The 25,042-nt window shown below is 52.7% G+C and overlaps 1 protein-coding gene and 1 long non-coding RNA gene across 3 annotated transcripts in view; both read right to left on the bottom strand.

The window, feature by feature from the left end:
• Window positions 1–25,042, bottom strand: part of LOC132670005 (uncharacterized) — a 235,291-nt gene that overhangs the window by 197,113 nt on the left and 13,136 nt on the right. The gene's annotated exons all lie outside the window — the stretch shown is intronic.
• CEBPB (CCAAT enhancer binding protein beta) lies at window positions 9,635–11,624 on the bottom strand. The gene has a single exon (XM_060620000.3). The coding sequence runs from the start codon at window positions 11,213–11,215 to the stop codon at window positions 10,175–10,177; it is 1,041 nt and encodes a 346-aa protein (XP_060475983.1). The 5' UTR covers window positions 11,216–11,624; the 3' UTR covers window positions 9,635–10,174.

The following is a 25,042-nucleotide window of genomic DNA, read 5'->3' as shown; positions in this document are numbered from 1 at the left end:
ACAAAATAGCTGGCCTGTCATGCTCAAAAATGTCAAGGTCATGAACATCAAGGAAAGACTGAGGAGCTGTTCTAGATCAAAGGAGACTAAGGAGCCATAGCAACTAAACGCGACACGTGATTCTGAATTGGATCCTCTTACTGGACATGGTTAGGGCAGCTGGCGAAAGTTGAATAGGCCTAGGGCACCTGGGTGGCTCAGTTAAGCGTCAGACTTCGGTTCAGGTCATGATCTTGCAGTTTGTGGGTTCAAGCCCCACATCGGGCTCAGTGCTGACAGCTCGGAGCCTGGAGCCTGCTTCGGATTCTGCGTCTTCCTCTCTCTCTGCCTCTCCCCTGCTCGTGCTCTGTCTCTCCCTGTCTCTCAATAATAAATAAATGTTAAAAAAAAATTTTTTTAAATAAAAAAAAGCTGAATGGGTCTAAAGAAATGGCTGTGCCATGTTAATGTCCTGATTTTGACGGTTATATTATGCATATAGAAAATGTCCCTGTTTGGGGCGCCTGGGTGGCTCGGTCGGTTAAGCGTCCGACTTCGGCTCAGGTCATGATCTCGCGGTCCATGAGTTCGAGCCCCGCGTCGGGCTCTCTGCTGACAGCTCAGAGCCTGGAGCCTGTTTCAGATTCTGTGTCTCCCTCTCTCTCTGCCCCTCCCCTGCTCATGCTCTGTCTCTCTCTGTCTCAAAAATAAATAAACGTTACAAAAAAAAAATTTAACAAAAACAAGAAAATATCCCTGTTTGTAGTAAATACGTATCAAAGTATTACGGGGGGATAAGACAACAGGTGAGCAATTTATTCTTAAATAATTCGGGGGCAGGGGAGTCTGGGTGGCTCAGTTGGTTAAGCCCCCAACTTCAGCTCAGGTCATGATTTCATGGCTCATGGGTTTGAGCCCCGCATCTGGCTCTGAGCTGACAGCTTGGAGCCTGGAATCCACGTTGGATTCTGTGTCTCCCTCTCTCTCTATCTGCCCCTCCCCCACTTGTGTGCACACTCTGTCTCTCTGTCTCTCTCTCAAAAATAATAAGTAGGGGCACCCGGGTGGCTCAGTCAGTTGAGCATCTGACTTCAGCTCAGGTCATGATCTCACAGCTCATGAGTTCGAGCCCTGCATCAGGCTCTGTGCTGACAGCTCAGAGTTTGGAGCCTGCTTCAGATTCTGTTCCTCCCCCACTGGCGCTGCCCCCCGCTCAAGTAAATAAACATTTAAAACTTAAAAATATATAATAAACATTTTTAAAATAATAATAATCATGGGGGAAATGTTCTTTGTACCGTTTTTGTCACGTCTATACATTTGAGATCTTTTTTCAAAAAAAAGTGCCATAGACTACATGTTCGTGTCCTCCAAATTCACATGTTGGAATGACCCAATGTGAGGGTTATTTCACAAATGGATTAGTGCCCTTATAAATGAGGCCCCAGAAGGCTCCCTTACCCCTTCCACCATGTGAAGACACAGCGTCTACGAATCAGAAGGCGGGTCCTCAGCAGACACCAAGTCTATCACCAATTGGTATTGGACTTCTCAGGATTCGCAACTGCAGGAGATAAATTTCTGTTGTGTATAAGCCACTCAGCTTACGGCATTGTGTTAGAGCAGCCCAGACTGAGTAAGACAGAAATTTTTTTAAATAGAATAAGATCTAGAGTTGAATACCATTAACAGGAATTAAAACATTACTCGCATTTCAGATGACTCAGCAAGCATTTCTAGGTCTATGCCCAACTGAAATGTGTAAGCATGCTCACCAAAAAACATGCATTCTAGAACGTTCATCACAGCCCAGTTCTGAAGAGCTAAAAGCTAGAAACAATCTAAATGTCCCTCAGCAATAAAATGGGTCAATATATTGTGTGATACCCATGTAGTAGGATTCTGTTCGGTAACAAAAAGGAACAAATCTTGATACGTAGCACTTGGATGAATGTTACAGTTACAATACTGAGTAGAAAAAAAAAATCGGCCGTAAATGAATGCATAGTGTGTGATTCCTTCTAGACAAAGTGTTGAAACAGGCAAAACTAATCAGGACAATGATTAATTACCTTTAGGTGGTGATGTAGGGGGAGGCGGAGGGGGGCTTATAGCTAGAAGAGGCTCAAGGGGTTTCTGGGGTGCTAGAATGGTCTGTTTCTTTTTTTTTTTTTTTAATTTTTTTTTAATGTTAATTTATTTTTGAGACAGAGAGAGACACAGCATGAGCAGGGAAGGGGCAGAGAGAGAGGGAGACACAGAATGTGAAGCAGGCTCCAGGCTCCGAGCTGTGAGCACAGAGCCCGACGCGGGGCTTGAACTCACGAACTGTGAGATCATGACCTGAGCCGAAGTCGGATGCTTAACCGACTGAGCCACCCAGGCACCCCAGAATGGTCTGTTTCTTGAGGTGGCTGCTGGTTCCAGCCATGGGTCTGCACAGGGAAAACCCACCAAGCTGGAGGCCTATGTTGTGTGCACTTGCCTGTGTGTACTTCACTGAGAAGAAAGTACATCAAACAAGACGCACGTCTATAAGCACAGATATCAGCCACAGTGGGGGTGGGGGCTATGAGAAGTGGGTGGCGTGGGTGTGGGGAGCTAGAACAAAGGGGGGAACAAAGTGCAAGGCAGGCTTTGCAAGGACTTCCAGCAATGGCATCCTCAGAACTGGCAGCCAGGACGGGCTGATGCTCTGCACCTGAGTTTCAAGACTAAAGGAAGGAAAGGGCCCCCACTATCTGTATGTCCCTCGCCAACCCCCCCAAGAGCGTCAGCGAGGCACGCTTGATGACCAGCCCCGTTTGATGTGCAGACTGACTCGAGTCAGGCGGTCCAGGCAGCCCCAACTTCTGCCCCAGTTCTCTCTCCTCCAGGGCCCACTGATCCCCACCCACCAGTTTCCCTGAGGAGCCTTTCCTCCTCCCTGACTGCCTCTGTCCTCGCCAGGGCTCCAGGGCTAGGGCCTGTGAGGCAGGATCTGGTGACAGCTATAAAAATAAAAGCTCACCCAGCCTGGCTCCCTGGCCTACAGACTCACCCCACAGCGATCCCAGCTGGGCTGGCCCCAGGCCGTCCGGCAAAGGTACCTCCCAGGCCTGGCAGGCTAAGGTCTCGCTGGGGCAGGTGCTGGCAGGGGCAGCACGAGGCAGAGAGGGGTTATTCAGGGTGGTGTGGGGTGTCGGGTCCCAGCATAGTTGCCAACATGCTCTGTGAGGTCTGCAGCGGGGACTGACCCTCTCTATTTCCAAACTGAGGACCTCCCTGGTGGTTTGCAGAGGGAGGGTGGGGACCCAGGATTTGACCTTGCTGGGGTTAGCAGAAGAGAGTCTGTCCAATCCATATAGGTTGATTCCATTTGGGCAAATGCATCAGTTAGAAATAGATTCAGCTACCAGAAACAGGAAGTCAAAATGACAGAGACCTCCATAAGGTGTGTGTGTGTGTGTGTGTGTGTGTGTGTGTATTCACACACACACACACACACACACACACACACACACATGCCAGAGAAAGGCGGGCAAAGACTGGTGTGGTGTGGCTATTGCACTACCATCGAGAGCCCAAGTGCCTCTTCTCTCCCAGGTTCATCACCCTCAGAATGTGGCTTCCAGGCTGCCATGTTCGCCACATGGTTCAAGATGGCCCCTGAAGCTCCAGCCATCATAGCTGAGTTCCGGGCAGAAAGCAGGAAGAAGGTGGAAGAGGGGGGCTGCAAAAGAAGGAGGCAAAAGGAAATGTACCTCATAACTGAATCAGCCCCCTCTAAAGAGTTTTCCTGGAAACCTCACCTACGATTTCTACTTATATTTGTTAGTCATCTCTAGCTGCAAGAGAATCTGGGAAATGTAGTCTCTTCGTAGGGCGCTTGCCCCCCACAATAGAGGGCCCTATTGCTAAGGAAGAAGGAGGGGAGTGAATATCAAATAGATGATGTTAGCTACAATGAAGAGAAAATGCACATGAAGTGAAAATTCTGGAAGGAAAGAACAATTACCACATACAGAGCTCTCTCTCCAATCACCCTACATGAATTTACCCGGCAAATCTTTACAAAACACCACAAAGAACTTTATTATCGTATTACAGATGGGGGAACTGAGGGACACCAAGATGCAGCCACTTGCCCCAAATCACACGGCCAGGAAATGGGGGGTCCAGAACTAGAATGCAGGTAAATTCCAGCACCAGAGCTCTTACCCCACCAAAATGGGAACGCTGTTAACAATGATGATGACGGCTAATACTTACCATGTGCTGGCATGGCCCTAAATATGTTGCATGAATTAACTCATTTAATCCTCACAAAAACCTTATGGGACAAGCATTATTAGTTTTCCGTTTTATGAACACAGAAACCGAGGCGTAGAGAGGTAAAGGGACTTGCCCGAGGCCACACAGCAAGTGTCAACGGGGTTTGTTTCTGGGTAATGGAACTATAGGTGCTTTTTATTTCCTTCTTCTATTGATGCTCTGCAATCTTCAACCTTGCCACCAGGCTCGTGCGTTGCTTGGGAAATCAAATAAAAAAGAAAACATCTCTCCTGGGGCCCAGCCTCCTGCCTACCCCCTGACACCCCAACACGCCCACCCTGGAGGCCTCAGGGCAGCCTGGTCCCACTTGTCTCTCCAGCCTGGCCCTTCTCCCTCCCTCGTGCCCTCTCCTCTGCAGTCACGGCTTCCCAAGGAACTCTCCCCCTCTTGGCTCCCGGCCTCCGCTCCTCCGGTACCCCCCTCCTGGCAGGCCCTTCCCCTCATTCCTGCCTGGTGAACAGCTCCCTGTGGCCCCAGGCCTTGGGTCAGAGGCTTCTCACCCACGAGGTCTCCTGGGCACAGGCAGGCGGCCTCCCTGTGCCCTTTACCTACTGCACTTTGCCTCCTCCTGAGGCTGAGGGCCCTGTTCCTTCCCATCAACAAACTTGTCAAGGGCCTTCCAGGTGCCAGGCCCTGCCAGGGACACCCACTCATTCATCCTCAAAACAGCCTCCCTCAGCCTCACCCTAGCCTCCACAAAGGCTCTGCACAAAGGACCCTGCCACCCCTCTGCTCTCCTCTCCCCATGCCACCCCTGGCGGCCTCTATACTAGCCATCTCAGTTCCTCACTCTTTCCCTAGCACACAGAGCTTTGTCCTGCCTCAGGGCCTTTGTACGTGCTGCTACTTCTGCCTGGAATGCTGTCTAAACACTCCTCCTCCTGTCACCCTCTACCACTTCCCCCTTCATTTTCTTCAAGGTCTTCAGCATAATCTGAAATTAGCTTGCAGTTTTCCAGCTGTTCAGTCGCCCATTTCCCGTGCCTCAATGTCACTTCTGGGAGCCCAGAGACCATCCAGGGCCCATGGTAGCTGCTCACTTGATCCTGATTGAATATGCAAATGTACACCCAGGCCCAAAGAGACTAAGCATCTTGCCCAAAGTCACCCAGCAAGTAAGGGACAAAGCTCAGAGCATTTTTATTTTTTGGCCAGAGCATTCTACCCCTCAAGGGCTAGAAAATCAAGGTTTGCCCATCTGTACCCGCCCCCCCTCCCCCGCCAGTAGACAGTGACAAGCAGACAAGACACCCAAACTTGGGGCTCAGGCAGATACGGATTTTAATACCTATTCTCCTTTCTGAACAAGTAATGCCCTCTCTCAAAGCCTCAGGTCCCCACTTTGTCAAATGGGACTCCTACCTCTTGGTCTCAGAGGACCAGGAGGGACTCAAACTCTAACAGGTAGGGACCCCGGAAGCTCCAGTCTCCCTAGCCCCACCCCCACCCACCCCCAGCCTCCTTCACGCACCTGCCTGCACATGCCCAATAAGAGGCTGAAAACCTCCAAGGAGGCACAGACAGACAGGCAGCTGGGGCTGCTGGGACTCCATCCGGGCTCACCCAGCAGGTCCGCCAGACCGGGAAAAGCTGGGGGAACGGGAGCAGGACAGGAAAACAGAGCAAATAGGAAATCTGGGGTATGGGCAGAGGCAGGTAGAGAAGGCTTCCCAGGTTCAAATGGAAGGCATGAATTCAAATCTCACACAAGTCACTCATCAGCCGTTGGGCCAGTGACTTCGCCTCTCTGTGCCTCGGTTTCCCCAACTGGGGAAGGGGGATGATACATGGCACTCAAGTCATTGGGTCACTGTGAGGATAAAGGGCACGTGAAAAAAAAACGATGGCACCCAGCACAGCACATGTGCCCCATAAACCAAGGCCCTTCCCCTCACACCTCACCTGGCTCAGGTGTCTGCTCGGATGCTGCCTCCTAGGAGAGGCTTTCCTAGACCTCTCAGCCCCTCCCTGCCCCACTTTCCTTCCTTCAGAGCCCTTGTCCCCACCTGTCATTATCTTGCTCTAGTTACGGGAACTTAGTGTCTGCCTCTCCCCATAAATTGTCACTGCCAGCTTGGTCACCACACGTCCCCAGCACACAGCATAGGGCCTGGCACACAGCAGGTGCTCAATAAATGCTTGCCGAAGAAATGAAAAAAGTAACTGGACAAATAAATGTCTCAGGCACACGGACAAAACAGTCCCAGGGAGGCCTAGATGGGACCCTGGGGGAGAAGGACACATTCTTTAGGTGTTTCCATGGGGAAGCGTCCCTTCTCTTTCCTACCCCAACTCCCACCATTCTTAGCTGTGCCACCTCGGATAGGCCTCTTCCCCTCTCTGAGCCTGTCTGCTTGGCGGGAAAATGCCCATAACCAAAGCCGCGGCCTCAAAGAGGCTGATCCCCGGCGGTGTCTCCCGCCTTCACCCTGGACACCCACTTTTCTCCTTGGTGAAATCACCAGGCCGTGAGACAGCTGCCCAAGATTATGAGGTAGGACTGTGTTTTGTCAACTCTCCTGTCCTGAGCAAACACTGGGGTTCCCAGCTGGCCTCAGTGGTCAGCCCCATTAAATGGGTCTGTCGTTAACATGACCGGCCTCCTCGGGCAGACAGAGGGATCCTTGCTGGTCCATAGGAGCCCGGGCCTTGGAGTGGTGCTTTACACATTGTAATCCCTGAACTCACACCCGCTGTTACTGTACCTCAAGACTCCTCTCTGGCCTCCTGGGTGCCACACACACCCCCCACCAGTGCCCCCTCCCCCAACCTACTCTGTTTCCTGACTTGCGGATGGCCTCCTCCCTCCTCCCTGCAAGCCTTTAGCCTTCCTAGCCTAGATCCATGGGGTGAGTGTCCCCCCACCTAAGAAGTCTCCCGGTCTTTTGGGCACAGGTCTGTCCACAGTGCTCCCACACCAGGCCACCCAGGCCACCAGCAGAGCCCTCAACCCGTTAACTTTTCCCCAACCTTCTTCAGGGGCAGTCAGATGGGCTCGGGGTCAAACCCCCTTTCTTTCGCTTCCAAATTGTGAAACTGTGTGCAAGTCACTTAATTCCAGCATGTGGGGTACCTGAACTTGGGACTGGGCAAGGAGTCATCCAGGCAGGGCCCAGCATTGGGGGCAGGCGCTGGGATTACAAAACAGGCTCTTGACCCCAGGCTTTTCTGCAGAGACTTGAGGGTCAAAACCTAACTTTGGAACTGGCTTCGCCCCGTTCCACCTTAAGCACTAACCCCACTTCTGTGGGCCTCAGTTTACTTTTATAAAATGGGCATAACAGCTTCCATGGAGTGCTCATGTAGATTAAATCCGGATGGGAGTATGTAAAGGTCTGTGCTCAGTGCTGGCTCCAAGACGGCGCTCAGGAAAGGGGAGCTTGGGGGGATCACTGTGTGGCTAAGCTGCTCCCCTCTCACCTCCTCTGGGTGAGCAGCGGCCACCAGCCAACTCTCAGTGACAAAGAGGAGAGCAGGGATTGGGAAAATTCCTTCTTAAATCGTGACCTCCTCACCCACAGAAGGACTGAGCCACCTCCTTCCCTGGAGTCCAGCCCCCAGCCTTCACCCTTTAGCGGATAAATCTCAAAGGCAGCTGAACCAATGTGCTGTTGCTGGTACCTGACTGACTGCGAGGCTCCAGGGTCCCAACCAGCCATCTACCCACCCAGGACACCCAGGACAGGGAGACCTGCTAGGGGGTGGGGGGTGGGGGGTGGGGCGAACTGATGGAGGCCCAGGACCAAAGTGAGATTATCTGTGCCCAGTGTCCCATACGGCCCTACTGCCAAAAACAGAAGAGGCCGGGATGGGGTAGCCTGCCTTGACCCTCAGCTCCATGATGGTGGGAGCTGCTTGCCTCTGTCCCCCATCCCCAGGGTTCCCAGTGAGAAAGCACATCCAGGCCCCCAGAGGAAAAGGAAGGGGAAAAAGCATTTCCTCTTCTAAAACCGCCATACCAGCAGCTGCTCCCAGGCTGCCCCAGGCCCTTGGCAAACTAATCTATGAAGCTCCATTCTACCCCACCACTGAATTCCTAGCAGACGGGGTCCCCAAACCACTTTCTTACCCATAGGGATGAGACAAGAGGCTGCCCCACGGCTCTAAAAACAGGCTTTGTAGCAGTACCCACCTGTGCAAAGGTTGTTGGGAGGTTTACATGACGTGGGTCAGGTCCAGGATTTACTGGACACCCGACCCCTGGCAGGCATTCGCCACACTCTCGCTGTGCTGAAGACTGGCTGCCAAATGCCAGGAACCTCCCAGCAAAAAATAATAACGAGAGCAAACGCTTATATAACACCTCCTGCGTGCCAGGCACTGCGGGACGCTGAATGTGAATCCACACCAACCCCTCCGTGTCCAGCCTCGGCTCTCAGGAACGCTGTCCAGGGCTGGAAGGGCCATGGGGGTGCAGTGCAGAGGGGTGGGAGGATGGCAGGGGGCAGGGAAGCAGAAGCCTTGCCAGGGGTCCCTTAGGTCTCTGGAAATCAGGGACGGCGGTCCCAGGTTCAAACCGGGCGAGGCCACCGCGAGCAAGCAGGTGAAGCGGGGCCGTGGCGTCCACAGCTGGGCAGAGGACAAGCGGTAGACCCCCCCACCCCGAGGAAGGGGAATGGAAACGTGGGAACCCTTCCCCCACCTTCCTCCACCTGGCCCAGCTTCTCCCCTCCGGCTGGCCAGGGACACACAAACACAAGCTCGCCCACACACCCAGGCTCCTCTTAAAATAAATATATACACACGCAAAGTATTTTTTAAACAGCCCGCCCATCTACACTTAGCGAAAGAATCTGCCCCAACTTGGGCTTAGCAGGACCAAGATCTGTACCCCCCTCCTCCTATGTAATCTGGCCTGCTGGCCTGATGCCCCAAACACTGTGCAGAGGTCACAGACCTGCAGGGCCTCTAAACCCAAGCCTGGCACTCAGGACCAGCCAGAGGCCCTAGCCGTCTCCCCAAGGAGGGTTCCCAGTCACTCCTCCCCAGCACCCAGGGGCGCTGAGTCACCCTGAAAGCCTGACCCAGCACTCTGCCTCCCCCACCATCTCCAAGCACAGACCCTGAAGGTTGTAGCAGAGGAGGAAAAAAAAAAACAAACAGCTGTAACACCCCCACCCAACCACCACAGAAGCCAAAAATAACAGCAGCCCCCCAACACACAAGCCCCCACACCAGGAAAGCAAATATAATATCATATACACCAAAAATAAAGAAAAAATCAAAAGCCAACTACTGCCCCCAAAAGGCTTTTAACCATTCTCCAAAAAAAAAAAAAAAGTTTATTAAAAGTGTTCTTAATGCTTGAAACGGAAAAGATTCCCAAATATACAGACTCCTCTTTTCTCATAGAAATAGATTATTTTTTATAATACAAAAAAAAAAAAAAAAAAAGACCAAAAAACAACAACAACAACACAACATCAACAACCCCGTAGGAACATCTTTAAGCGATTACTCAGGGCCCGGCTGACAGTTACACGTGGGTTGCGTCAGTCCCGTGTACACACGCGTTCAGCCATGTTTAAACCGATTGCATCAACTTCGAAACCGGCCCGCCCGCCGGCGCCTGGAGAGGAGGCAGAGGGAGAGGCAGAGAGTTTATCATTCATCTGTACACATAGACATTTCTTCTTTAAATAACACCACGGGCGGGCGCCCCATCTGCATGTGCGGTTGGTTTGGACAAAAATATATATATATAATAAAATATTAAAATTACCGACGAGCTCCCCGCGCTGCCAAGTGCCCCAGTGCCAAAGTTTTGCCGGCGCCACCAGGGGCGGGGGCGGGAGCGCGGGCGCTTCCCGGAGTCTCGGCGGCCGCGGCGCGCCCAGCAGCGCGGAGGCCGGCCGGCAGGGGGCCGCGCGCGGGGGCCGCGCTAGCAGTGGCCGGAGGAGGCGAGCAGAGGCTCGGGCAGCTGCTTGAACAAGTTCCGCAGGGTGCTGAGCTCGCGCGACAGCTGTTCCACCTTCTTCTGAAGCCGCTCGTTCTCGGCCGTGAGCTCCAGGACCTTGTGCTGCGTCTCCAGGTTGCGCATCTTGGCCTTGTCGCGGCTCTTGCGCACCGCGATGTTGTTGCGCTCGCGCCGGATCTTGTACTCGTCGCTGTGCTTGTCCACGGTCTTCTTGGCCTTGCTCTTGACCTGCGAGGGCGCCGGCGCCGCCCCCGCATAGCAGGCGGCCGGGGGCGCCTTGGCGTCGGCGGGGCTCGGCGTGCCGGGCGGGCTGGACGAAGAGGACGTGGACAGGCTCCCGCTGCTGCCGCTCGGCACCGCCTGGTAGCCGAGGTAGGCGCGCAGCGCGTACGGGAAGCCAGCCGCCATGCCTGCGGTACCTCCGCCCGGCGCTCCGGCCTCCTCCTTCCGCTTGCAGTCCGCGGGCTCGAAGCCCGGCTCCGCCTTGAGCTCGGCGGGCTGCGGGGGCGGCGGCGGGGGCGGCGGGTGCAGGGGCGCGAAGCAGCCGGGGTGCAGCGCGCCCTTGGCGGCCCCCAGGCGCCCCAGGCTCACGTAGCCGTACTCGGACGCCTTCTTGCAGTTCTTGCCCCCGTAGTCGTCGGAGAAGAGGTCGGAGAGGAAGTCGTGGTGCTGCCCGGAGGAGGCGGGCGCGGGGGCGGGCGCGGGCGGAGCCGCCTCGAAGGTGTCCGTGGCTGTGGCCGGCGCCGGGGCCTGCGGCGCGCCCAGCGGCTCCAGGTACGGACTGAAGTCGATGGCGCGCTCGTGGTCGCCGATGCTACCCAGCTCGCCGGCGGGGGGGCGCGGCCCGGGTCTGGCCGCGGGGGGCGCCGCGGGGGCCGCCTTGCCGCCGTACGCAGCAGCCAAGCAGTCCGCCTCGTAGTAGAAGTTGGCCACTTCCATGGATTTAAAGGCAGGCGGCGGCGGCAGGGGCAGACATGCTGGGTCCCAGGCCACCAGGCGTTGCATGAACGCGGGTGCCCGGGGAGGGGGCCTGGGGCTGCCCGCTCCGGCCGGCCCGCAGGTGGCGCGGCCTCCCGGCTCCGAACTGTCGCCGCTGTGTCGCTGCTGCTGCTGCTGCTGCTGCCGCCGCCGCCGCCGGGGTGGCCGCTACTAGTGCGGGGGCTGGCAGCTGGACCCTCGCGTGGGTCCTGTTCCCGGTCCCGTGCGCGGCTCTGACTCGCTAAAGTTTCTCCTGAGCCCGGTTATTTATAAGGCGGCCCATGGCAACGGCTGCGTCACGCTGGCAGCCGCCCCGGCCCCTCCCGCCGCCGCCGGGACGCGGTGTAGCTGCCCGAGACCCCCGGGAGGGCGCCGGCGGGGCACGACGGCCAGACCCAAGACCAGGAGTGCGCCCTCCGGGGTCCACCGGATCGGTGGGGGGGCGGCCTTACGCCCCCTGCCCACCCCCACCCGGAGGCCCCGGGATTGGGAGCGAGAAGGGGAGGCGCGACCCCGCCCCCGGACCGCCCCCTCCGGGCTGGAGGCTGTACTGGAAGCGGGGGGGGGGGGGAGGGGGGGGTGGTGGGGGGAATCCGGGGAGGGGGCAACGCGCTCGCCTTCCCCCACCCAAAACACGGCCGCCGCCCGCCCCCTGCTGGAAGAAGCGGTGGCTTCAGGATCCGCGGCGCCCAGCCGGAACGCCTCAGAGGGGGCGCTCCCCAGGCCGGATCCTGGAGACCCCAACCCCCGGCTCTGGCTCCTGAGGAGGTGACCCATCTCCACCTCGGGTGCGGCCCCGCCCTAAACTTGCCCCCATCCATGGCTCTTGGAAGGAGGGGATTCCACGCTGGTGGAGACAAGCCTCCTAAAGCCACCTCCAATACAAGGACCCTGGTCGGGGGAATGAGGGTCAGTTCTGCGGAGCACTCCACTGGGGCCTCTGCCGCGGTGGCCGCGCCCCTCCCCTAGCCCCGCCCACTGGACCTGCCGCCCCGTTAGAAGGCACCTGGGTCTTCTCTGGCCCCACCTGACCCTGACATGGGCCCAGGGAAGTGGAAGGGGGCAGGGGTGCTAGACTCTAACACACTTATGCGACCTTGGGCAAGTCACTTCACTTCAAGCTCCATCCATGAAGGTGTCGTTACAGTTATTATTATTAGTTGTATTGCTGTCTCCACCAGTCTCCCAAACATAAGGCTTACTTTCGAAGTCCACTCTGGGAGGCGCATTAGAAATAAGCCGCCCCCCTCCCAGGGTGCAAAGAAGGCAGAGGGGCCGGCATAGGACACCCAAGGTCACATAGCCTCATGTCCCCCACTAGTCTCAAAAATTTTGTCAGGGTGCCCTAAGACCTCTTTGCCAACCTGAGGCCAAAAAACATATTTCTGAGGCTGGGGGAGGTGGTTGGGGACGGAGGAGGTGTCAGGCCAAACCCCACGGGGAGCCACGGAGAGGGAAGGGACTTCCCCTATTGTCACCAAGTCCCTACTTTGTATTGAGGGTGGGCCTGGACCCGGGGTTCATTTTTCTCACCCTGGCATGAGGACGCTTTTGCTACTCCTGGTACACAGATGGGAAAACAGGCCATGGCCCATCCTGGATTTGAACAGTGGGCGGAGTGGGCTCAAGGGGCCCCTTGCCCTCTCCAGCCCCATTCCTAGGCCACTTGGGCGGCTCCTTGGGCTTACCCCTCTGCCACTCCTGGCCCAGGCCGCTCGGGCCACAGCTCCCAGCTTGCCTGGGGATAACCCCCGGCCCACTGACCCCAGCCCTGGCCCTGGCGGGGAAGGCAGGCGTTGCTCAACCTTCAGTGTTATCTGCTGAGCTGGGGTGACCTCCGCCCCAGAGAGCTGCAGAAATGACATCTCCAAGTGCCCTTGGGGGATGGGGGGCAGGGAAGAACAGGATGAAACACTGACCGGGCCTGCTGGCTTTCTGGGCCTTCCCAGCAGCCTCTGGGCCAGGGAGGGATCGAGGCCCCAGGGCCACTCAGTCAGGCCTTCCAAGCTGCAAAGTGGGATGCTCACACCACCTCCAAGAGGCCCTCCTGGCCCTGCCTGCTAGTGAATTGCCTTCCCAGCCTATCACCAGCTACCATTAACTACCCTCGGTGTCTAGTCCACCTCAGTCTCCCCTCTCCCCAGAAGACTGCCCACTCCATGAGGGCTGGCCCTTGAATACTGGAACTCCTGAGCCCAGCATGATCAAAATCTACCAGTGGTGAATGCATTCGCCATTCCCACTGGACCAAGAACACTGTTCCCCTAGCTCTGCCCAAGTCAATTCCTCAGGGCTCAGCCCAAAGGTTACCTCCAAGAAGTCCTCCCTAACCTCCCCATCAAAAGTCCCAAGCCCCCAGTCACTTCTTTTGCATCCCCCATATTCTCATTATAGTCAAAATGATCTCTTCTATGCAGCTGGGTTTCTGTCCCCACTGCCCCCTCCCCATGTCATCCCAACCAGGGTAGGGAATTGTGTTTCATTCACTGCTGGGCCCTCAGTGCCTAGAACAGTGCCTGACACACAGAAGATGCTCAATGAATGGAGGAAGCTGAGAAAGTGAGGTCACCCATTAGCTGGGCTATGTAACCTTAGGCAAGATGGCTTCCCTCTCTGAGCCTCAGCTCATCTCTGAGCCCACCTAGTTGCAGTGGGACCCGGGGTGGGGGTGGGGGGGGGTGGTCTGAAGCTAATTAGAGGATTTCCTATGTGTCTTCGAGCCAATTTTGCACTCTCTCTGGACCACATTTATAGCTCTCTGCATGTAATAACTCATTTAATCCTGTTGATAATTTGTAGGAAGCAGATCCTTTTATTATCATCTTCAGTTTGCAAATGAGGAAACTGAGGCCAGGGTCACATCTAAGGGGTGGGAAGGACTAAAGTCTTTCCAGGCTCACCTTCCCCCTTGGGTTCGTCATAAATCGTGACAGGTCTGGTGATGTGAACGCCACTTTCCGAATGGGAAAACTGAGACCCAGAGAAGGGTGCCTTTTGCTTCCTGTGCTTCCCTGCCCCAGATTCCCCACTCCCGTCTGACGGCGAAACGAGTGGCAGTGTCCATCCCAGAGCCACTTCAGGTGTGTGCATGGAGGCTGCATGCTCGGGTGACGTGAGTCCTTGTTTTTACAAGCCTCATTGCTCAACAGGCCCTGCTGGCTGCTGCAGGGACTCTCAGCCTTCCCTCCAAGGAAGGGCTGATGGGCACAGAACTACTATGGCCCAGAGGCCAGGAGCACACACAGTGGCACTGTGGCAGGGAGAGCCCAGGAGCCAGGTTCCGGCCAACGCCACCCTCACTACCCTTTCTCCAGTTTACCGGCCCACCTAGATGTTTGCAGAAACCTGGGGTGGGGAAGGGTCTCAAACTGGCAGCAAAGAGCCAAAGGCAACCCACAGATGCGTTCAGTTTGACCCCCCGGCGTTCTGGCTTCGTTTGTTTGCTTCTTTTAATGACTCTATTGCCAACATTTAGAAACCAGGAGACCTCACATCAAAATTCCAATTTCCAGCTTCTCTTTTAAAACCAGAATCTGTGGGCTGGGCCTCTGTGTGGCTGCAAGTGTTGGGCAGGAGCCAGGCGGGGGCCGTGGAGGAACAGGATCTTTCCTCCCCGGGTACACACCCTCCTCTGCCCCCAAACTGCTTTCGAAATCCCTTCCCCCAGCCTGCAGCTTTTCCTCAGCCCCATTTTCAGGAGGAGAAAACCGAGGCAACTCGCCCAAAGGGAGTCCCAGGCTCGCCCCTTTGAGAGAGCACGAAGGCAGGTGTGTGCAGAGGGTAGAGATCAGCCAGCAGGCAGAAACATAAGGCTGAAAGAGGGACCATCAGAGATGGTCCATGGAGCCGGTCTCTGGTGGATCTGGAGTGGGGGCCTGGGGGGGGGGGGGTGGGGCTCAGGTTCCTGTTCTGTGCCCTCCTGGCCATGACACGGGTGTGTCCTCTCAGCCCCAGTCCCAGGCCTGCACCATGGGGTAATAATATCCCCCCTGTCCTGGGCGTGCTGGGCCAGCAGCTCCCCCTCCTACTAGCCCACCATGACACATGCGAGTGCATCAGCCCTCCCCCGGCCCCCCAGAGGGCCTGACCCTGGTAAGCCACGGAAACTTCACACGCGGTGATCCCCACCCACACCACAGTGAACTGGTAAAACAGCCAAACTTAAAAGCCAGATTCCGGATTCCAGCGTCCGAGATTTTCTCCACTATGCCTCCTCTTGGAAGCTTCACTTTCCCCATCTCCCAAGTGGGACCCAAGTTAGATCCCTGAAGACTTCAAAGCCAAATATCCTGGGATCCAGAGCTTTTGGAGTCCCGGGAGGCGCTCAGGCCTGGCTCGGGAAACTTGCCTGTGCACATGCTGCCACCATGTGGCAGGCTCTGGGGATGCAGGAGTGGTTTATGTGAATCCTCTTGTTTTGGGATCCAGAAGTGGGCACTACGGATATGATAGGTACTCACAGGACACGGGAAGGCTACTGAAAGAAATAAAAATGTCCCACGAACCAATGTCTACCTACAAAAGGCGCTCACTTTCACTTGATTTTCATCCAAACAATTTTTGGCACCGACTGTGGTTCAGGCCCTAGAAACATTCATGAACAAGACAGAGTGATTCCTGTTTTCATGGAGTTAACATTCCCCTTGGAAGATAACAAGATAAATGAGTAAAGCATACAGTGTGCTAGATCCTGGTAAGCACCCTGGAGAAAAATACAACAGAGGAGGGGAATGAGGAGAGCTGGGGAGTTTGGGTTTTAACTTTTTTTTTTTAATTTTAGATTTTTTTTTAATATTTATTTATTTTGAAGGGGGGGAGGGGCAGAGGGAGAGAGAGTCCCAAGCAGCCTCCATGCTGTCAGTGCAGAGCCCAACACAGTGCTTGATCTCACCAACCGCAAGATCGTGGCCCAAACTGAAATCCAGAGTTGGACGCTCACCTGAGTGAGCCACCCCAGTGCCCCTGGATTTTCACTGTAGGTTAGAGTGGGCAGGGGGGGACACGCAGAGATGACACCCGATCAAAAACACGAATGCAGATAGCTGTGGAGACACCGGACCAGGCAAGGGGAACAGTAAGGCATATGTTACCGTAGGAGCATGCCCGGCCCATGGGGTTGCTGTGGGTACAGCAGACGGACAATAGCAGGAAATTACCTCGGAAACAGTGGGGACCATTTCACGCAGGGCTTTATGGGGCACTGAATACACGCTGGCTTTTACTCCAGGTCAGTGAGAGCCATGTAGAGTTCTGAGCAGAAGAGGGACAGGATCTGACTTTGGGGCTAACGGAATCCCTCTGGCTGCAAGCGGGGGGTGGACAGTTTAGCAGTGAAGGCAGAAGCGGGGAGCCCAGTGAGAAGCTGGCAGTTGATGGTAGACGCCACCAGGGTGGGGGCTGTGGACGTGGTGAGAAGGGGACAGATTCCGAATCTGTTCTGAGATAGAACATTCAGGGGACATCTGGGTGGATCGGTCGGTTGAGCATCGTATTTCAGCTCAGGTCATGATCTCACGGTTCATGAGTTCAAGCCCCACATCAGGCTCGCTGCTGTCAGAGCAGAGCCTGCTTCGGATCCTCTGTCCACCCCCCCCCCCCCACCATCTCTCACTGCTCCTCCCCTACTCGCACTCTCGCTCTCTCTCAAAAATAAATAAACATTAAAAACAAATTTTTAAAAAGAAAGTAGCACCTTCAAGATTTGCTGATAGATCCAATTATAAAACAGCCACACTCCATATGGACCACTCCATAGCCTTTTAAAGGGATAAAGCGTATGATGCCCACAGCACTGCCAACCAAAAGAAAGAAGTAGATGAATCGGACAATGTCCAAACTAGAAGCTTCCATGCAGCCCAGGACAAAATCACGAGAATGGCAAGTCAGACCAAGCAATGGGAGAAAATATTTGCAAACCATGTAGCTGACAGGTGAACATCCAGAATACACAAGGAATGCATTCCAGCCCCCGCAGCCACCTTCAACTCAACAACAGAAAAACAACCCAATTAAAAGTGGGGAAAGGACTTGAAATAGACATACCTCCCAAGAAGAAACATGAATGGCTAACAAGAACATGAAAAGATGCTCAACATCCCTCACCATTAGGAAGACGCAAATCAACACCACAAGAGAACGCCTCGTGGCCAGTTGCACGGCTACTGTCAAGAAAAACAGAAATAACAAGTGTTGGTGAAGGTGTGGAAAAATTATACTGTTGGTGGGAATGTCAAATGGCACAGCCACTGTTGGAGAGCATGGTGGGTTCCCCAAAAAATTAAAAACAGAGCTACTGTATGATCCAGGACTCCCATGTCTAGCACTATTAGGTACGTACCCGAAAGAAGTGAAAGCAAGGTTCTGATGATATATTTGCACACCCATGTTCATACCAGCATTTTTCACAACCGCCAAAGGGTGGAAGCCATCCCAGTATCCATTGATGTGCAAATGGACAAACAAAACGTGGTCTATACGTACAACAATTATTTAGCCTGTAAAGGGAAGGAAAGTCTGGGGCGCCTGGGTGGCTCAGTGGGTTGAGCGTCCGACTTCGGCTCAGGTCACGATCTCACACTCTGTGAGTTCGAGCCCCGCGTCGGGCTCTGGGCTGACGGCTCAGAGCCTGGAGCCTGCTTCAGATTCTGTGTCTCCCTCTCTCTCTGCCCCTCCCCTGCTCATGCTCTGTCTCTCAATAATAAAAAAAATAAACGTAAAAAAAAATTTAAAGGGAAGGAAAGTCTGATATGCTACAACGTGGGTGAACCTTGAGGACGTTATGCTAAGTGAAATAAACCAGTCACAAAAGGACAAATACTGGATGATTCCACTTAGAGAAGGTCCGTAGGGCAGTCAAAGTCATAGAGATGGAAAGTGGAGTGGTGACTGCCAGGGCCTGGGGGAGAGAGGGGTGAGATGTTGTTTAATGGGGTCAGAGTTTCAGTCTAAGATGATGAAAAGCTACTGGGAGCACCTGGGGGCTCAGTTGGTTAAGCATCCGACTCCGTTTCGGCTCAGGTCATGATCTCACAGCTTGTGAGTTTGAGCCCAAATGCAGAGCCTGCTTGGGATTCTCTGTCTCTTCCTCTCTCTCTGCCCCTCCCCCGCTCGTGCTCTCTCTGAATAAATAAACAAACAAACCTTAAAAAAAGAAAAAGAAGAGCTTCTGGAGATGGATGGTATTGATGGCTGTCCCATGATATGAATATACTTAGTGGCCCTGAACTGTACCCTTAAAAATAATTAAGATGGGAGCACTGGGTGTTGTATGGAAACCAATTTGCCAATAAATTTCACATAAAAAATAATTAAGATGGGAAAAAATAAGACGGTAAATTTTATGTTATCTGAATTTTACCACAATTTTTTTTTTAAGAAAAGGACAAGGTAGCCCTTCATATGTCAACACGGAAAGGTGCCCAGGGGCACTCTGAGGTGGAAGGAGGATGTGCAGGGCAGGATCCCGGTAGGGTTGTGTGTGTCTTGAAAACATTTGCCACTAGCTAAAACTTTTTTAAATTACACATAGTGTAGATGGTGTGGGAAAACAAACCTTCTTACACATTTTTAGTGGCTGTGCAAAGTGGTAGAACCTCTCGTTGTAATTTGGTCCAGAAATGTCCTTGGGCCCAGAAATGCTGGGCATTTACACCACAGAGATACACCTGCACAGAGAAGGATAGACATGGGAACACCAAGCCCTTGTGAGACAGCGTCAGTGGCCACCATTACCAGGAAATGCTATGCAGCTGCTAAAAAGGACGAGGGAGGGGGCGCCTGGGTGGCTCAGTCGGTTGAGCGTCCGACTTCGGCTCAGGTCCTGATCTCACAGTTGCTGACTTTGAGCCCAGCGTCGGGCTCTGTGCTGACAGCTCGGAGCCTGCAGCCTGCTTCAGACTCTGTGTCTCCCTCTCTCTCTGCCCCTCCCCCACTTGCACTCTGTGTGTGTGTGCCTCTCTCTCAAAAAATAAACATTAAAAAAATAAAAAAGGATGAGGGAGAGGCTCCAGACCAGCGCTCTCCCATAGAACTTTCTGGGATGATGGCAATGTTCTACATCTATACTGTGCTATATGGGAGCTACAAGCCACATATGGCCAGTGAGCACCTGAGGCTAACGTGATCGAGGATGGATGTTTTATTTTATTCAATTTTAATTAAGTTCAAATAGCCTCCTGCAGATAGTGACTACTGCGCTGAACCACACGCATCCAGAAACAAGATCCGTCACTGAGAGGAGAAAAGCCAAGTGCAGGCCAGGCTGTGCAGTGTGTAAACCCCCCCATAAATGAGAGGCCATGTGGGGATTCACTCTGCCGTCTGTTTGAGGAGGTGGCCTCCCAGTGGAAGGGACGTAAGAAACAGGCAACGGTGGCAGCCTGGGGTCCGGGCTGCTCTGAATATTGTTGTAGAATAACACACCCCAAAACTCAGTGGCTTACGGCAACCACCATTTGTGGGCTCACGGTCCCGTGGGTCAGAAATCCAGGCTGCTGGTCTCTTGCTACAGTGCCGGCTGCTGGCTGGAGTGTCCACACCCTCCTGTGGGTGACCCCTCGGCTAAGGGGGCCCCGGGGGGGCTGACGGTTGGCCGGAGCACGTGTCTGCCAGCTCTGTGCTTGGTCCTCGGTTCCCCGTGAGGTCGTCTCTCCCTCCCCACGTGATCTCCCCTGCACAGTAGCCACAACTTCTTGCACAGCAGCTGGCTTCCCCCAGAGCACAGAACTGGGAGCTGTGAGGCCTCCTTAGGCTTCAGTCCATCATTCCCGGCACCTTCCAGGGGTAGGACTGCACAGAGGCACGCACAGCAGGAGGCGGGTTCCCTGGGAGCCTCAAAGGAAGTCTCCACAGGAAGAGGGGTGGGGGCTGAGGGGGGAGGTGGGGTGAAGACCTAACTTTAAATGTTTTTTTTTTCCTCCTAACTTTAAAATGTTCACCATGGTGGGGGGCTAGGGAGAGATGCCAGTGCAGCTCAGTAGGTTGAGCATCTGACTCTTGATTTCGGCTTAGGTCATAATCCCAGGGTTGTGGGATCAAGCCCCACGTTGGGCCCTGTATGAGCGTGGAGCCTGTTTAGGATTCTCTCTCTCACTCTGCCCCTTTCCCCCACTCAAGCACTCTCTCCCTCTCAAATAAAAGTTTTTTTAATTTTTAAAAATTTAATTAAAGGGGCGCCTGGGTGGCGCAGTCGGTTAAGCGTCCGACTTCAGCCAGGTCACGATCTCACGGTCCGTGAGTTCGAGCCCCGCGTCAGGCTCTGAGCCCCGCGTCAGGCGCTGGGCTGATGGCTCGGAGCCTGGAGCCTGTTTCCGATTCTGTGTCTCCCTCTCTCTCTCTGCCCCTCCCCCGTTCATGCTCTGTCTCTCTCTGTCCCAAAAATAAATAAAAAACGTTGGAAAAAAAAAAAAATTTTTTTTAAAAAAATTTAATTAAAAAAATAAAATGCTCATGGATAACGTGTTGCCTTATTGAGTTTACAAAGCCATACAATTGCATGGGTCTGCCTCCATACCTTTGCCCATGCTGTTCCCTCTGCCTCGACACCCTTCCCTTCCACCTACAGATGAGCTATGCCTGGAGAAACTTTCCCTGAATGCCCAAGTCAAATGACTCCCTGCTTCGTCTGCACTCCTCCCACCTGGTGCCTCTAGGATCTTATTCTGCCCCTACTGGACTTAATCCCCCTCTCCTGGCAGCCTAAGGTCAGCCCAATCTAGGTCATGTCTGCGCACACATACACACACACACACACTCCGAAATCATGCTGATGCTAAGTTGCTCTAAAGTGATTTGGGGACCCAACCCAGGAAAATACACACTTACCTGGTCCACAATCTCCCCACCCCACGGGGCCTTTGCTGGCCTCTGTGATTGCACTGTCCAGAATGGCCACCAGGTGGCAGTGGAGCCCAGCCTCCAACCTCCCCAGGCAGCTGTCGGAGCTGAAAAAGCACCTGTCGGTTGGGAAGGCCAGGACAGGGGGCCCCAAGCCCAGCTTTGAAGAGAAATTTCCCATCCTTATCTCCCACTCCCCTCCTCCTCAGCTTCAAAATTTGCTTCCCCCCAAGCAAAATGACTCTAATTAGAGGCGTGCCAACCACCGATAGAGGCAGCAAGCTGGGCGAATCTACATCTTGCACCGAGGAAAGATACCAGACATTAAAGAAAACACCCTGCACGGTTCCTTTTCTATGAAGCTCTAGAATAAGCAACATTAATCTACGGCGGAAAACATCAGGATGGCGGTTGCCTCAAACGGGGGAGCGGGCAGGCTTGAGTGGGGAAGTATGAGTGAGAGTACTTCTTGGGGTGATGGTAAGCACTCTGTGTTAGTTTCCTGGGCCACCATAACAGAGTTCCACCAGGAACGAGGTGGGTTAAAACAACATACATATGCAACATGCATGTTGGAGGCTGGAAACATTCTGGAGGTTGGAAATCTGACATCGAGGCCACACTCCTTCTGAAGGCTCTCGGGAAGAATCCTTCCTTGCCTCTTCTAGCCGATTGTGGTTACCAGTCCTGGCATTCCTGGGCATAGAGCCGCATCCCTCCGTCTCTGCCTCTGTCCTTGCGCGGCCTTCTTCCCCCTATGTGTGTCTGTATCCAAATCTCCTTCTCCTTTCTCCATAAAGACACCAGTCATTGGATTTAGGATCCACCCTAGTCCCAGATGATTTCATCTTAACTCCGTCACATCTGCAAGACCCTATTTCCAAATCGGGTTGCATCCACAAGCACCAAGAGTCAGGACCTGGGGCGCCCGGGGGGCTCAGTCAGTTAAGCTTTCAACTCTGGATTTCAGCTCAGGTCATGATCTTGCAGTTCGTGAGTTCGAGCTCCACATCGGGCTCCGCTCTGGCAGTGTGGAGCCTGCTTGGGACTCTCTCTCTCTCTCTCTCTCTCTCTCTCTCTCTCTCTCAAAGTAAATAAACTTTAAAAAAAAAAAAAAAAAAAAAAAAACAAGAGTCAGGACTTGAACATATCTTTTCGAGGGACTCGATTCAGCCCAGTTCATGTTCTTTATCTTGGAAAGAGTTTGGACAACACAGGCAGATGCACGTATCAAAAATGATCAAAAGTCCACTAAGATTTGTGCATCTCACTGGATACAAGTTTTACAGACAGAAACAGATACTGACCTCCAACTAGTGATATGCACCCTGCAGTGCTTAGGGGTGAGACATACTCGGTGTCTGCCACTCACTGCACTGAGTCGCCCTGGCTCTCTTAATTGCGAACAATTCCTCAGCCCCTCTCCTGCATGATCTTGACACTTTCAAAGAGGACAAACCAGTTATTTTGTGAGACTGTCCCTCGTGTGGCTCTCTCTGAAGTTTCCTCGCTGTCAGACTCAAGCTCTGCACTCGTCAGGACCCCCACTGCTGGTGGCGTGTCTGTCCTCCTCGGTGCTTTGCCATCACGGACACCTGAGAGCCACTTGTCCCCTTACTGGTCATGTCAATAGTGGTCCCTTGGTCAAGTGGCTGTCTGCCAGTTTTCACCACTGGCAAGTTACCGTATTTTCTCTTTATAAGGAGAAGTATCTTGTGGGAAGATATTTTTAAACCATCTAAATATCCTTTTAATCTTCCAACGTTCACTAATTTTAACGTCACGTATGATGCTTGCCTCAATCAATCTATTGCTACGTAATAAATGATCCCAAAACATAGCAGCTGAAGACAAAAATCATTCATTTTCTCACTGTTTTGGGGAGCTGAGAATTCAGGAGGAGTCTGACTGGAAGGTTCTGGCTCAGAGTCTCTCAGAAGGTTGCAGTCAAGATGTCAACTGGGTCTGGGGCTCTTGGGCGGCTCAGTCTGTTAAGCGTCCAACTTCGGCTCAGGTCATGATCTCATGGTTTGTGAGTTCGAGCCTCTCATCAGGCTCCGTGATGACAGCTCGGAGCCTGGAGCCTGCTTCAGATTCTGTGTCTCCCTCTCTCTGCCCCTCTTCCTGCTCATGACCTGTCTCTCTCTGTCTCTCAAAAATAAAATAAACATTAAAAAAAAAAAAAAAAAAAGATGTCAGCTGGGGCTGCAATTATCTGAAAGCTCAGCTGGGGCTGCGGCATTGGTGGCCAGTGGGAATATAACATGTGAGCCAGACATGAGAACCACACACTTAACTTTTAGTTTTCCAGCAGCCATGGTTTTAAAAGTAGAAAAAGATACAGGTGAAATTCATTTTTGTAAATATATTTTATTTAACTCAATGTAACTAAAGTCACACTTCAACATGTTCTCAACTTGAAAAATTATTAACAACGTATTTGACATCTCTTTTTTCATGATGTCTTTGAAATTCAGTGTGTATTTCACACAGCATATTCCAGTTTGGACCCGGCCATAGCAAGTGCTTAACAGCCACTGGCGGCTAGTGACTCGTGTGGGACAGTCAGTGCGGAGGCCCCTGCTTCCAAGATGACTCACATACAGGACTGTCAGGGGAAGCCTCAGTCCCCGCCACATGGGACTGTTCCTAAGGCTGCCTGAGTGTCCCCACGATATGGAAGCTGTCTTCACGTAGACAGAGTGATGGCAGAGAAAGGGCAAAGAGAAAGCACCCGCTTATCAATGACCTTGTTCTCCAACCCAGTATCACTTCTGCCCTATTCTAGCCATCAGAATCGAATCACTGAGGGGCGCCTGGGTGGCTCAGTTGGCTAAGCATCTGACTTCAGCTCGGGTCATAATCTCACAGTTCATAGGTTCAAGCCCCACATCGGGCTCTGTGCTGACAGCTCAGAGCCTGGAGCCTACTTCGGATTCTGTGTCTCCCTCGGTCTCTGCCCCTTGCCCACTCATGTTCTGTGTCTTTCTCAAAAATAAATAAACATTAAAAAAAAAAAAAAAGAATCATTGAATCCAGCCCCCACTCAAAGGGAAGTGAATTAGATTTCACCTCTTGAGGAGAAGAATGTCAAAGACTTGGTGGTCGTATCTTAAAATCACCAAATTCCCATTTATTTGCTTATTCATTTATATCAAGATGGACCCATGGGTTTTATTTTATTTTATTTCAGGGGTTAAAAATCCATCACCACCATTACTTATGTCAGTGCTCAAAGTGACCCAGATTCGGCCACAGCCCAAGTCACTTTCTGCTGGCTCCTGTGTCTTGTCACCACGTCCCAGTCATTCTCTGGGCATTTACTTATTTCTGGCACAACATGTTCAGGCTCACTTTCTACTTTTCTTACCCCCGCCCTGGTTCCTTTTACTGGAGAATGAGATTTTAAAACCAAACTCTGGGCGCTTTTTCATTTTTGCCAATCTCTCAGGCGTAAAGTGATATTTCCTGGTTGTTTTCATTCTCATTTCCTACTACTAACTAGTTTGAGCCTGATTCATTTGCTGGTGTTTTTCCTCTTCTGTAAATTCCTGTTCACATCCATTGTCCCTTATCCTTTGGGGCCACTGTCTCTTCTGCTGTTGTGTATGTGCAAGCTTCCTGTATATTCTAAGCACTGCAATTTTATTTTATTTTATTTATTTTATTATTTTATTTTATTTTACTTTACTATTTTATTTTTTATTTTATTTTACTTTATTTTACTTTATCTTATTTTATTTTATTTTATTTTACTTTATCTTATTTTATCTTATTTTATTTTATTTTATTTTATTTTATTTTATTTTATTTTATTTTTAGAGAGCGCACAAGCAAGGGAGTGGAAGGAGGAAGGAAGAGAGAGAATCTCAAGCAGGCTCCACATTGAGTGTGGAGCCCGATGCAGGGCTCGATCCCACAACACTGGGATCATGACCTGAGCTGAAATCAAGAGTCAGATGCTCAACTCACTGAACCACCCAGTCCTAAGCACTGCACTGAAATTTTTTTAAGTAGTTT

Source organism: Panthera onca, chromosome A3, assembly GCF_046562875.1.
Source record: "Panthera onca isolate mPanOnc1 chromosome A3, mPanOnc1 haplotype 2, whole genome shotgun sequence".
In the NCBI taxonomy this organism is placed as follows: Eukaryota; Metazoa; Chordata; class Mammalia; order Carnivora; family Felidae; genus Panthera; species Panthera onca.
Note: the sequence above shows the minus strand (reverse complement) of the source record. Positions and strands in the feature narration are given on the sequence as shown.

Coding starts and splice junctions, on each gene's coding strand:
- CEBPB (XM_060620000.3), bottom strand. CDS start 11,215: ATGCAACGCCTGGTGGCCTGGGACCCAGCATGTCTGCCCCTGCCGCCG.